Consider the following 14,375-nt stretch of genomic DNA (forward strand, 5'->3'; position numbering starts at 1 on the left):
GGTTTTTATAGTTTTAAATGGTTTAAAAATTTTTTTTACCACATGAAAGTTATATGAAATTCAAATTTCAGTGCCCATAAGTAGAATTTCATTGGAACAGAGCCACACTCAGAGCAAGAGAGACTATGGCCTGCAAGCCAGAGAGTCTTCCTCTCTGGCCCTTGATAGAAAAAGTTTGCGGATCCCAGAACCAGTGAAAACACTTCAAGCGTTCCTCACTGCTTGAAGGATGTTTAAATTGCACTGAAATTTAGAGTTAACTCACAGAGTTCCATTGCCACGAGATAAGAACAAATGGATGCTTTGCTTAGACTTGAGAGCTACTGCCCTACACTACCCTTTCTTCTGGATTTCTAGTGTAAATGGCCACACTGGATAAAATAAGGTAAAAAGGTCGATAAGGAAATGGTAGCCACCAGGAAAAGGTGGAACCCTGGGGGGGAGGGGGTGGATAAAGAGGCACTTACGCTGCCCCAGGGCGTTTGTCGTCCATATCTTCTCTTCCGCTTGCCTCCATCATACACTCCAGGAGGTGGGCTGCCAGGGACTGTACTCTTGTCCTCTTCCCTCACACTCTGGCCTCCGCAGATGGCTGGAGGGCAGGAGAAGAGTGAGGTCACCATACTTACAGCCCCAGTCCCCTTCTGGGTAGCCATGAGTTGGCTGCATCTCCTGACCCAAGGCCACAACTCTGGCAGGTGGCCCTTTATCACAGGTTCTGGTGACGCCTTCCTTTCTTGGCCCATCTGTTGTTAGAAGTCTCAGGGCTCTATGCAATCTCTGGCAGTCCTTTATTAAACTCTCTTTACCCAGCTGGAGGGTGCTGTTCCCTCTGGATCTTGTTTGATAGTCTGACAAAGCCATCATGGGCCTTATTTCCCCCGTTTCCCCTTCTTTTAGTCACTTGAGGTTAGTTGGCTTGTTTAAAGTCCTTGGAATGAACCAAGCTCTTTGCTGCTTCAGGACCTTTGCCTGAGGATCTGCTTCAAGCGCTCTTCCTCCTATTCTTAGCCTGGCTGACTACATGTCTTGGTGAAGATGTTCTTTCCTCTCAGAGACCTTCATCAATCTTCCCCAAAATTAGGTACTCCAGTCATTCTCTGTCAGACACTCTGCTCTTTTCTTCCATAGTACACATTCATACTACATTTGAAGTTGTGTACGTAAATTTGTGTTCATTTGTTCAGTACCTGTCTTTCTCATTGGCCTGTGATCTCCAAGAGGGCAGGGCCCATGTCTGATTTATTTACAGTTAATAAACCTTAGCACTTAGCACATAGCCTGGCACATGGTAGGGACTCAATAAGTCCAGAATGAATGAGTGACTCATCGTGTTGTGTATTCACCAGCCTTCAGTATTCATACTCAATAGTCAGACTAAAGGGAAGTTCCTTTGAACACAAAGGTGCTGGCGAGTTGCTCCAGCTCCTGCAAATAGCAACTTTTATAACTGGATGGTGGGCAAACTACTAACCAGTCCATCAAAGCCCAAGAACAGATTTTTACTCCACAAATACCTTCTTAGACACAGCTACTCTCATACCCCGTTCCCTGGGTAAGAATGAGACAAGGGGGAAATGCACTGGGCTATAAAAGCTATGACTCAAAGATGAGGTGCAACTTTGGGTTATAAACCCAAGGGGAAGGAGCAAAGCGGCTTCCCTGTGTGACTTTGATGAGCTGACTGCCCAGATGCTGCTAATGTGCACAAAAGAATGGCTTTCCTGGGTAAACACCAACAACTGACAGCCATATTGTGGTCTCCCACATATGCACATGACAGTGTTTACTTAAGGATTCTTTATTTCAACAAATATTTAATGAAAGTCTATGCACCTGTTACGGTGTGCACAAAGGTAACAGCTGTTAAGACCTTCAAAAGGAGCTATGTGAGAGACAATTATGTAAACAACTATCATGCAGAATAAAAATATTATAAATAGCCCACTGGTAGGGGCACAGGGGGCAAAGGATAAAGGGATACCTCCCTGTGGAGGGCTTCACTGAGAGGGCAGCACTGAAGGAAGATTTGATGTAAGAGGCAGATGCTTGCGGGCAATGTGGGAGGGACGGCAGTCCAGGCAAAAGAAGTAAGTGCAAGGGCACTGGAAAGGGATGTGGGTTTTTCATTCTTGGAATGTCAAGTTCAAGTGAGAAGTGTTGCAAGTAGAGGAAGGACAGAAAAGGCAGCCAGAGTTAAATCGTCAAGACCTTCTGTGGGAGCTTAGCAAATTACATATGGGCAACGGTCGCCTACCAGAGCATTTAGAAGCCCAAGAGCAGCTTCTGGTTTGCCTTAATTCAGGATGTTGGCGGTGTTGTAAGACTAGATAGAGGCAAGGAGACCAAAGAAAAGAGGCTAAAAGTTGTGGGGGGGGGGGTGGCGAAGGGAAAAGGTGAGCACCTGAATCAGTGTAGAGACAGTGCAAATGTAGTTTCTACTAGAAATACTCAGGAGAACAATGTACCAGGACGCTACAGCGGACGTTAAGTGTGTAGAATGACTCTAGGAAAGAGCTCTTCTTTTTGCCTTGGGCAATTGGCCAGTTTTACCATTGTCAGTTTTACCAAATGGGGCAGGTGTCCTAAAGGAAAACATGAGTTCAGCTTTTAACGAGTGAATCGTTAAGAGTCTGCAGGACATCGGGTGAAAGCAACCACTACGGAGCTGTCAGAAGCCTGTGGGTTTTGAGCAGGATCTGAGTTAAAGATACGGACTTGTGGCATCACTTGCATGGATGAGGCTGTGCAGAGTTGAGTGGGAAAATATCTAGACAATGATATATATAACACTGAGTGTGAAAACCGCTGTCAGCTTTAGTTTTTCTCCCTCCTCAGCTTGGACCAGGGAACGAAAACTTTTCATTTCCCCAGAGGCTCTGGGAAGAGCAGCGTACACAGGCTTTGCGTTCAAGCTACTGGAGGGCCAGTCCCGCCAGCCGGATTGGAGATGGGGACGTGGGTTTTCTGGTTTCACTTTCCTGGGAACTCCGGACTCCTGCCGCTTCAGTCTGGGGTCCACCTGCCACAGGCCTCTGGGCCCCTCCAGGGACCAGCGTCTCGACCACGCCCCACGGCCAGGCGCCGCGCTTTGACGTCATCACACCGCACCCTCCCCCTTTACGCTGCCGCCCGACCACGCCCCACGGCCCGGCGCTACACTTTGACGTAATCACAAAGCGCCACTACTTCCCGGTAGCCTACCGCTCCGACCACGCCCCACGGCTCGGCGCTGCACTTTGACGTCATCACCGCGCATCTTCCCGCCCCTTGGGTGTTCAAGCGACGCGCGCCGGCCGCGCTGCATCCCGGAGTTGGAGCGTGCGTTCCTTTTCTTCTCTCCCTTGCGTCATGTTCCCGGCCGTCTCTTCTCCGCGGACCCCGGGACCCGGAGCCCGAAGGGGGCCTCTGGGCGGAGTCGGGCCTGGCTCCACGCCCCGATCGACAAGCAGGAAGGGCCTGGCCCTGGGGTCTGTAGTGAGCTCCCCGGCGCTCTTCTCGCCGGTCGGCCGTCGTAGCTCGCTGAGCTCGCGGTAAGTGCTCGTCCCAGGTTGGGTCACGGGCCTCCGGAACCCGCCGGAACCCGGGACGGCGCCGAGAATTACGGAGTGTTAGTGAAATAGACCTCCGCCACCCTTGCGTGTTGTTATTTCATCCTCTCTGATTAGCTGAATCTTCGCGTTCCACTTTTCATGAGATTACCTTTGTGTAGAGCTGAAGAACAAATTGGGTTTGGATTAGTGGTTACCTGCCTCACTCTTAGTACCCCTGTGATCTTGAGTAGGTCACTCATGACTCTTCATCTATGAAATGGCGAGGATACCTGACAGAAGCCTGCCAAAGGAGTCAACGTGAAATGCCTTGATGCAGTTGTAAAGTGATGATGGGAAAGAGGACCTCAAACCCTGCAAAGTCACGTATACCTAACATACTAACTGCCATTCTGCCATTAATACCTGCTGATTGATAAGGAAAGAGATTTTAGCTACGGAAGTTAACTTTGGAGCTAAATTAATAGGGAAAAGTCTTTCTATAATGAGTGAGATAAGGATAGTAGTTTTGTTACAAATAAAAGCGTGGCCCAACCAGTCTACATCATTCGGGAAACCATGCTTGTCGTCTACTCTTTCATAATTAATCTAGATATTAGAAGGAGCTAACATGTTTCTTGAGTGGTTTCCTTTGAATTCCTCTATCAAAAATGAATTCTCCACAAGGAACTATATTCAGTATCTTGTAGTAACTTATGCTGAAAAAGAATATGAAAACAAAATGTATGTTCATGTATGACTGACGTATTATGCTGTGCACCACAACACAATGACACAAACATTGTGAACTGAGTCTGCTTCAATTAAAGAATACTGATATGTACACACAAAGGAAAAATGAATTCTCTTCTGCAAGAAAATGGTAATGTTGGGTTTTGAACTTATAATTAAGGTGTATATAGAAGTTAGCAATACTTTAAAGGAGAAATGATTTTTTAAGAAATACACTATCCTTGGCTTCTGCATTTTGTAACGTGTTCTTCAAATGGTGGTCTTGTCATTGTTTTCTACTCGTTTTGAGAAAAGTCAGTGGATAAAAGGCATACTTTAAAAACTTGTTTTCTTCTTACTTTTCGATAATTTAAAGAAAAACCTTTGTTACAATACTGTCAGGAAACAGTGCTCTCATCCACTCTGTATGTGCATCTCATTTAAAAGATAGGATAATTTTTATACTAATAAATTTACATTGTTTCTCTGAATGTTAAGAGGAAAGTGAGAAGGAAACGTAATTTCTACTGCTATATCTGTTATTGAAGACCAGGTAATAGCACGTACTCATAATTCTATTTAATTTCTTTTTTGATTGTGTAGATCTAGTAGATTCTTATAATTCTACATCTGATGAGAGCTTAGAGATAATCTAACCCAATGCTTATAAAACTTTTCTGACCACAGTGTATGTATGATAGACTATATTCTGTTTTATTTTTCCAAAATGTTGATTGAGACCCTCAAAATGACCCATAATTTGAAGAACACTGATCTGTTCCAGTCTTCTTATTTCACAGCTAAGGAGGGAGAGTTGTAAAGAGCCTAAGTGAACAGATCATGCGTCTAATTACTAGAGCATAAGAGTCTGAAGCCAAGTTTTCCTGAATCCTATCAGTCTTTTTTTAATGAAAAATAAATTTAATTACCCAATGTACAAGAGGCGGAGTTTTTTTTTTCACTGTTATACTTTGTCTTTCTTCTTGTTTATCAAAGAACTTTTCTTTATTGTGAAAATATATACATAAAAATTATAATGGATAATGGAAAATTTTAAGTTCCAGGCGAGATAACATGATCTCATTTCTTTAGAGGAACACCTACACGGATCTTCCCACACCACTCCATAACTGAGTCTGTGAACTATGATGTGAAAACGTTTGGCTCTTCTCTCCCTGTTAAAATCATGGAAGCCCTAACATTGACTGAAGGTGGGTGTCATTTTCCCTTTGCCTCTATTAGCAATTAAAAACGGAGCCTAGGTCTGGCATCGAGATTGAAATTTGTGCTTTCTCTGGTATATCCTCACGTAAATGGGGTAGAAATAGGTAGCCTATTTGGTTTTCACTGTAATTAATTGTGAAATATGATACATTTGAGAAGCAGAATGAATTCATTTTAGCACAATTCATATACGCGTTTGTGGTTGTAAATACTGTATATGCAAAACTCGGTCCAGTTTCAAAAGTTGATGGAGTTTATTATGTTTAGCTTTTTAAAAAAATCCAAAAAACTATTGCCTCACATTATTTGGTTTAATAATACAGTAAAGTCAAGTCTTACCTCCATTTCTGGATCCTCTGTAGTGTCCCAGAGGCTCTATGCATGAATATATGTTATCGGTTTGGTGTGCCATTAGAAGATTCTCTTGGCAGAGAATTAGAGTGGAAGCTTGGGAGGTGCAGTCAACACAGGCTTCAGAAAGTTGATGTTAAGGATTAGTTGGGGTGACTAGAAAACAGAGTTCAGTGCAGCCTGTGATCTTCTGGAACAGTGTTTTTCAAACTGCAGACAGTGATTGAAGTCAGTTTAGTGGTTCATGAACAGCATTTTTAAAAAATGAAATAAAATAGGTTGTAAAATATCAAAGTGCTTCTCATTGTGTTTGTTTTATTTAAATTGCATGTGAATGCATCATGACATAAAATGTCTTTCATTACTATGAATGACAGTCAGAAAAGTTTAAAGTGCTGCATTCTACAAGAAGGAATATTTCTCATCAGTCTGAACTAGCACATCTTGCCTATAAGTCTAGGAGCTTCAGGTATAGTTGTTTCCAGACACCTAAACTTCCACTAACCTCTGTCATCCATTGTTCCTGCTTTACATACATATTGTATTTTATTATCCTCTAACAATTTCAGCTTAGATTGCATTTGAACCTTTTGACATACTCCTGGTTCATGCCACCAGATCATGTTAGCAACAAATAGTACACAGCGTCAGGAGAGAGCATCTAGAAATCAGGATGTGTAAACTGAAGAAGTGTGTAAACTTGAGAATTGTTCCCCACGTGGAGTCGAGCTGGGGTCCTCAAGGATTCACCAGTAGAGGATTTGGAGCAGCTGTAGTGCTTTCAGGAAAAGAAAATACTGAGCAGATAATCCAGTTCAGCAGAAAGCCCGCATTTAGCCTATGTGTGGGTTTGATGTTTTAGCTTGTACATTGTCAGTGCCTTTCATTTTGCCCCTCTAGCCTACCCTTAAGCGAAGAGCAAAGCTCAAGTTAGTTAAATTTTAGGACTGTTAACACATTTATGCAGGTTTACCACCAACACGTACAACAACCATAGAGTAGTCTTCTTTTATCCATGGGGATCTCTTCCAAGACCCCTAGGGGATACCCAAAACCACGGTTCGCACCAAACCCTGTGTATACTGTGATTTTTCCTGCACGTACTCGTGGAAAGTTTAATTTTTATAAATTAAACTTATAAAATCTGCTCAATAAGAGAATATTTATAAATTTATAAAATCTACACACTAGGAGAATATCCAAATTGCCAGCATCACTTCTCTGTGCTTTATGGCCATTTTTAAGTAAAGTGAGCATTACTTGAACACAAGCACTGTGATACTGTGCCAGTGAATCTCATCACCTAGACTGCTACCCAGTGACTAATGGGAGGGGCTGGGCATGGTGTGGATACCCTCCCCATCAGAATGCAGCAGGGCAGTGCAAGGTTTCATCACAGACTTATGAATTGTTTACTTCTGGAATTTTCCATTTAACATTTTGGACCACAGTTGACTATGGGTAACTGAAACCATGAAAAGTGTACCACAGATGAGGAGGGACTGCTGTATACTTACTTAGTTTTATCATTTTGTGCGGAATGTTACCCTTTATGTTGCCATATAATGAAGTAATTTATCATACTTTCAAAGGGCTCTTATTTGAAAAGCTTGTTCTTTTAAAGGAACATGATTTTTTCCTTGAAATATTTTCTTTATTTAATGAGAGGGTTTATTATTTGTGTTGCTTTATCAAGATAAAATTACAAATGTTACTAAATGTTATAAAAAGTAAGATACCTGTTTACAACAAAAGTAAGAAATATTAAACCTAGGCTCAAAATCTACTCTTTGTGTTAGATATATTTCTATAAGTGGTTATCAAAGTTAAATAAATCTCTTGCTTTGGATATTAGTAACTGTTGAACTATTCAAGAGTATTTTTCATTGTGAATTAATCTCTTGCATGTCTGGTGATTACTTTTTTTTTGGTGAGGAATCTGGCAATAAAGAAGATTTTAGTATGAGGAATTTTAACAGTTTTTCTTACCTGTGCCTCGCTTGTTTTCTTTAGTTGATGATCAGCTGACTGTTCACATAGACGAAGGTGGATGGGCCTGTCTGGTCTGCAAAGAGAAACTCATTATTTGGAAGATTGCTCTGTCACCTATTACGAAGGTAATGGTTCTTTAGAGAGCTGGAAGGAGATAGAAGATTCCTAATTGGCTGTTAATTTTCACCCTAAATTTTTAGAGTGGATAGAGGACAGTAATTTGAATCTACTGAAGCATTATGGATTTGCATGTTTATAGTAAGATGAAATACTGAGCCTGCATACACATTTGTGTGTTGGGAAAAAAAGTTTCTCCCTTTATAATAATTTTAAACAAGATCCATTTTATTTACATTTGATAAAATTAGAGATATTGACATCTTTAATGAATGCATGCTAATCAGTCTGCTTAATGAAGTCTAAGACTAAATGAGCTGAGTTTATTTCTAAGAAAATAGGAATGTCTTTCACTGAATCTTTTTTTTTTAATTGGGATCATATCTGATATATTATTTTATATCCTGTTTTTCTCACTGTATATATTGTGAACTTTTTCCATGCATTAAATATTTCTACAGCAACATTCTACATAGTTGCATGGTATTTCACTGTGTGAATTGTTTTTTTGGTCTTATTTTTTTTAATTGAAGTGTAGTCAGTTTATAATGTTGTGTCACTGAATCTCTTGGATGATGCTTAATAAAATAGGAAAAAAATGATATCAATTTTACAAGTGCTAGTTTAACTTTCAGTTGTCAGCTTCTCACCTAGGGCTTGTCATTTGTGTGTCTACATACCCTCGGCATCCTCTTTTCGTGTGTGCTCCAGATCAGGCATTGTCTCTTGCACTGCCTGTTCCACTGGGATTTGGGCTCCTGCTTACCTAAATCCTTCGTGTCTGCTGGCCTCTGCACTGTTGCCGCAGAGAGAGCAGTGTCTGTGGTCAGGAGCACAGGTGAGGGAGGAGTCCTGCGGGGGCATCCGGAGTTAGCAGAGGAGGCCTGATGTGTGACTGAGTCTAAGAAATGTTTTCTAGGCAGCTTGGTACACTTACTCTGCAGTGAAGCTGACTTTAAATGTCAAGTAAACAGATCAGGATTAAACTGGGAAGATTCCTTTGGAAGCCAACACACTTCTTTCAGCCAGTGGGCTTTTTTGGTCCAGGAAGAGATGGGCTAGTTGATATTTAAGGTCTCGTTTAGCTGTTGTTTTCCTGATTCTGTATCTCCTAAAAATTTTTTTCAGTTTTTTTTTTTTTTTTTGGTGGTGGAGGGAGGTAATCAGGTTTTTATGTGTTTATTTATTTGTTTATTATTTTCTTTAATGGAGGTGCTGGGGATTGAACCCAGGACCTCGTGCATGCTAGGCATGCACTCTACCGCTGTGCTACACACCCTCCCCCAAAATATTTTGTTTTGAATTCACTGAAAATGATGATGTAAGCCTGATCAAAAAGATGTGAGAAGAAAGAATATCTGTAGAATGGTATTTCCAAGAATGAATTAGAATCTAAAGTATGCAGAGAAAGGAAATAGTGAAGTCAGATGCATATTCAAAAAATTGGATTTGAAAAGAAAAAATAAAATAAAAAACTAAAAAGAAAAAATAGATTTGCTATGAAAGATTGTTTTGTTTGGCTCTGTTCTATAGTTATCTGTTTGCAAAGAACTTCAGCTGCCGCCTAGTGATTCCCACTGGAGTGCTGACTTGGTGGCTCTCTCTTACTCTGCTACCTCAGGTGAAACACTTTCCACTCAGGTAGGTGACTTACATGCTTAACTGAAATACATTTTTTTTTTTAAATAAGGGAGTTCTAAAGTTGGAGGAATCATCCAACCTGATTCTGAGATATAACTATAAAGCTGCAGGAATCAAGACAGTAGTAATGGCAAAGAGATGGACACACAGGGCAAACGGAGTAGAGAGGACAGATATAGACCCACACGGAGATGGCCCTGTGTCTTTGACAGAGGTGCAGACGCAGTTCAGTGGAGCAAGGATGCTCTTTTCAGTAAATGGTATTGAAATCATTGGCCATCCTTATGCAAAAAGAAAAAAATTCTTCTAAACCTCGTATGTTATATAACGATTAACCCAAAATGGATCATAGAGCTAAATGTAAAATGTAAAACTAAAAAGTTTATAGAAGAAAACAGGAAAAAAATCGTCGTGACCTGGGGTTAGGTTACGAGTCCTTAGAAATCACCAAAAGCATGATTCATATTGGACTTCATCGTAATTTAAAATTTGGCTCTGCCAAAGACAGTGATAACAAAATGAAGAGAGAACTACAGACGGGTAGAAAATATTGTAAGTCATGCATCCAGCAAAGGGCTTGTATCCAGAGCATGAAAAGAACTCTCAGAGCTTATTAAAACAAACCACCCAATTTAAAAATAGGTCATAGGACTGGAACAGACACTTTACCAAAGAGGATATAAGGATGTCAAACAAGCACATGAAGAGATGTTCGCATCATTAGCCATGAGGGAAATGCAAATTAAAACAAGTGAGGTCCCACTACACGCCCATCACAGTGGCTAACATGAAAAATACTGACACTACCAAGTGCTGACAAGGATGTGCAGCAACTGGAACCCCATACAGTGCTGATGAGAATGCAGGATGGGACACTACTTGATGTTCTCTTCCTTATAAAATTAAAATACACTTGCCATGTGACCCAACAATTCCATTCCTGGCTATTTAGAGAAATGAAGGCTTATGTTTGCACAAAAACCAACACACTAATGTCATAGCAGCTTTGACAGCCAATGGTGGAACCAGTCCAGATACCCTTTAACAAGTGAATACACAAACTGGGTCATCCACAGAATGGAATATTACTCAGCAGTGAACAGATGTGAGCTACTGGTATATGCAGTAGCCTGGATGAATTTCAAAGACATTATGTTAAGTGGGATAAGCCAGTGTCAGAAGGTTATATTTTATATGATTTCATTTGTTTGGCATTTTTGGAAAGACAGAACCATAATGATAGAAATAGTGGTTGACTATAAAGGGAAAGCACAAGGGAGTTTTGGGTGTTGTTGGGGCTGTTCTGTACCCTTACTGTGGCAGTAGTTACGTGAGTCTGTGCGTGTGTTAAAATTCATAGAACTGTACAACAATAGGGGGAAAAGGTCAATTTTGCTATATGGTATTTTTTTTGCATATGAGAGGAAGGACTTTTTATTTCTGATTTCTGTTAATCAATAGTAAATTGCCCTGGTCTCTTTATATCAGCATCATCAGACTCCCCGTTTTGGGGTCCTTCTTTTCTTGTGATTGTTGACCATCGTGGTCCTGTTTCCAGGCTGTTGCCGTCATGATTGCCACCAGAGAAGGATCCATCCGCTACTGGCCGAGCCTTGCCAGTGAAGATACCTACACAGAGACTTCGCTAGATTTGGGAGGTGATAAGACTTACAGCTTCCTAACAGCAGTGCAGGTACACGATGGGTTATAGTTGATTCTTTTATATTAGAAAGCTATGATTTGGCTTGAAAGTGGGATTTGAATGACTAAAAATTCAGGATTTTGAACAGAACATACAGGCTGAGGGGGATGAAAAAAAGTAAGAGAATGGAAGGATCTAGGATTCAAACACACAGAGCGAAGCCCTTCTCCTGGGACTCTGAAATATCTGTGGTGCAAGGAGCCAGTGGTGTGCATTTCTTTCAGAACCATCTTGTGAGAGTGACTTTACAAACTCAGACACTATGCGGAATGGTTTGCCAGTACATACCCTGCAGATTTACCAAAGATCTAAAATCTGATACTTGATTTGTTGATCCTGCAATATGGTGAACCTACAACTTGAACATCAGAACTTAAAAAAAAATGTAATTAAAAAAAACTGCAACAAAGTTTTTCTATGTAGAATTAGTAATATTAAGTCAATATATTCATAAGTAAAGTGTTTTAATAATGATAACAGTTCTTTTTTTATTCTCTTAGATTTGTTTTAAGGTACAAATGATGTCCCTCTGTATCAAAACAGTTTGTGTTAATTTTCTTTTCTTATTCTTACATGCTTAACTAAACTAATTTCACAACATTTGTTCACAGGGAGGAAGTTTTATTTTGTCCTCATCAGGAGGCCAGCTGATTAGGCTGATACCTGAAAGTTTAGGAAAAATTCATCAGCATGTCCTGCCTCAGGGGCAAGGCATGCTTTCAGGAATTGGACGGAAGGTTTCTTCTCTTCTGGGAATTCTATCTCCTAGTAGTGATCTCATGGTAAGTGGATAAAATGACTGGTTCACACGCTTCTTTCTTAGTGAAATCAGGTTGGAAGTTCCCTGTGAAGCTGTTACTGCCTCTGTGTGAATGGCAGTGTACATGACATGAAACCTTTGATCTTTTCAGTGAAGCGTTTAGATTGTGATGATAAATGAGTTCATACTAACCCTCTGGCATACCCTGTAACATGAATATTCTTAAATCACACAGATGATCTTATGAGTACATGTTTTGAATTAAAACTGCGATGTAAGTGATGAGTGTGGTGAAGGACTGATTTTGCTTTCTGGACTTAACCAGAAGCGTGTCCTCCACTCCCACGACTCCAGCTGTCTGAGTGGGTGGCTCGGATCTGTCCTGGCTGGGCTTCTGCCTCCGTGTCCGGAGCACATGTGGAGCTTCTGCTCTCTGCTGGGTGCCCCGTGTTTGTTACCTCATGGAATTATTAGATGGCCTGTAATGTAGAGAGCTTTCTCTCCAATTCGTAGGGGAAGAGATGGCCTCAGTGAGGCTGCTTAAACTGCCTAAGGTCACAGAACTCCTCAGCGGCACATTCCCGCCCAGGCCTGTTTGAATCAAAAGCGTGTCCTTTTCTTTACTGTGCCATTTCCCTCCAGTTTGAGGTTGCTCTCTGCTTCCTTAAATGGTTCCTTGAACCTAAAACTTACCATGTCTGAAATGAATGGCTCATACTCTCTCCTCTCCTACTGACCACACGTTAAACTACAAAACTTGTTTCTCTTTTGACCTGTCTGTTACTATTGGCACTGCCCCTGTTTTTCAGAGACCCAGGCATAAAACCCTGATTTTTTTTTTTTTGGTGTCTCCTTCTTCTGTAGCAAATTATTTACCAGGTACTGTAGATTTGCCTTCTGTCATCTTGTCTCACTGCCATCCCCATCTTTCTGCTTCCATTGTTACGCCCTAATCTACACGCTTGGTAAATTTCCCCTAAACGTTTAATGCCTGTTGACTTTACTCACTTTTGGCCCCTCCTATCCCATTAGTGGCCAGAGTCATGGGGACAGGAGAAATGGAGACAGTTAGGGTTTGAACTTGATACAGTCATGTATACCCAACTTAAACACATCTGTACTTCAGAAGCAAGTTGTACTTAAAAGACGAAAAAATGTGCCCATGTATAAGTACACACATCCCTGCCAGATTCCTTTTCCTGTAACACAGCCCATGTGTTCGAAAGCCAGTGAGAATATTTCTCTGGCTTAATAGGTTTCTAAACTCACATTCTATACTCTGTGTCCCTCATTTTTCATTTGAATCTTACGTTTGCTTCTTTTCTTGTTATAATCTCAGTTCCAGTAAAGCAGGACTGCTGCTTGTTCTCTGAACACCTTATGACCTCCCCACCTCCCAGCTCTGCTCTTTGTGGACCCTCTGCCCTTATATTTCTGCCTTTTGAAATCCTCCTGACTTTCAAGGTCTGTTTCAGGGTCACTCCTTCCCTTGAATCCTAAATGAAGATGGCTGCTAGGATTACCAATCAAATAGTTGTAAAATAAACATGAATTTTGAACTTCAGAAACATAGTTCATTAACATTAGAATTTAATAACCTGTAAGCTTTTTTCTCCTCTTCATACAGCTTTCAGGTGTCCTCTGGGATAGAGAAAGATCCAGCTTTTATAGCCTGACAAGTTCAAGCATCAGTAAATGGGAATTAGATGATTCTTCAGAAAAACAGGCACATAGTTGGGATGTAAACAGAATCCTGAAGGAGAACGTCACTGATGCCATCTGGGTAAGGAGCGGTGCCACTCATCTCTGCAGCTGGCGCTCATGGCTATATAAGGTTGCTAGCTCCTTTAGTTGCTTTGTGTAGAGCACATGTGAATGTAATATGCAAACAGAAAGCTTTAGCCATCAGACAAGCAGAAATGGAGTGTTCAGTAATTGGAAATTTTGGAACTCACTGCTTTAGTTAGTGTTTCAGAGGCATAGATTATTCATTCAGTAGCTGAGCTGCTGGGGATGATGCACTTCAGAAGGTGCTGGGATATAAAGGTGGAAAGAAATGATTCCTGTGCTCAAGGCGCTTACGTCATTGATGTTTTCATGCAGGGATCTGAAAGTAACTATGAAGCTATTAAAGAAGGGGTCAACATTCGGTACTTGGATTTGAAGCAGAACTGGTAAGCAATTAATTTGTCATAAAGAATAAGGGTAGTTGTTTGGAAAAATAAATTGATGTTTATTATACAGCGATGAGCAAACTTGCTATCTGTTCTTCTTATGCTAATCTCAGACTAGTACACCTTACCAAGTGGTTTTGTGTTATCCAGTG

The 14,375-nt window shown here is 41.0% G+C and overlaps 1 protein-coding gene across 1 annotated transcript in view; it reads left to right on the forward strand.

Moving 5' to 3' along the window:
- Nucleotides 1–3,241: 3,241 nt before the first annotated feature.
- NUP133 (nucleoporin 133) overlaps nt 3,242–14,375 on the forward strand; it is a 48,080-nt gene continuing 36,946 nt past the window's right edge. The window contains exons 1-8 of the mRNA XM_006212371.4: nt 3,242–3,533; nt 5,355–5,473; nt 7,851–7,954; nt 9,480–9,587; nt 11,146–11,280; nt 11,901–12,071; nt 13,677–13,832; nt 14,153–14,223. Of these exons, the coding sequence (XP_006212433.1) occupies nt 3,352–3,533; nt 5,355–5,473; nt 7,851–7,954; nt 9,480–9,587; nt 11,146–11,280; nt 11,901–12,071; nt 13,677–13,832; nt 14,153–14,223 (1,046 nt within the window). The 5' untranslated portion in view covers nt 3,242–3,351. The remainder of the gene's footprint in view (nt 3,534–5,354; nt 5,474–7,850; nt 7,955–9,479; nt 9,588–11,145; nt 11,281–11,900; nt 12,072–13,676; nt 13,833–14,152; nt 14,224–14,375) is intronic.

The sequence above is a fragment of the Vicugna pacos genome, chromosome 11 (assembly GCF_048564905.1).
Source record: "Vicugna pacos chromosome 11, VicPac4, whole genome shotgun sequence".
In the NCBI taxonomy this organism is placed as follows: Eukaryota; Metazoa; Chordata; class Mammalia; order Artiodactyla; family Camelidae; genus Vicugna; species Vicugna pacos.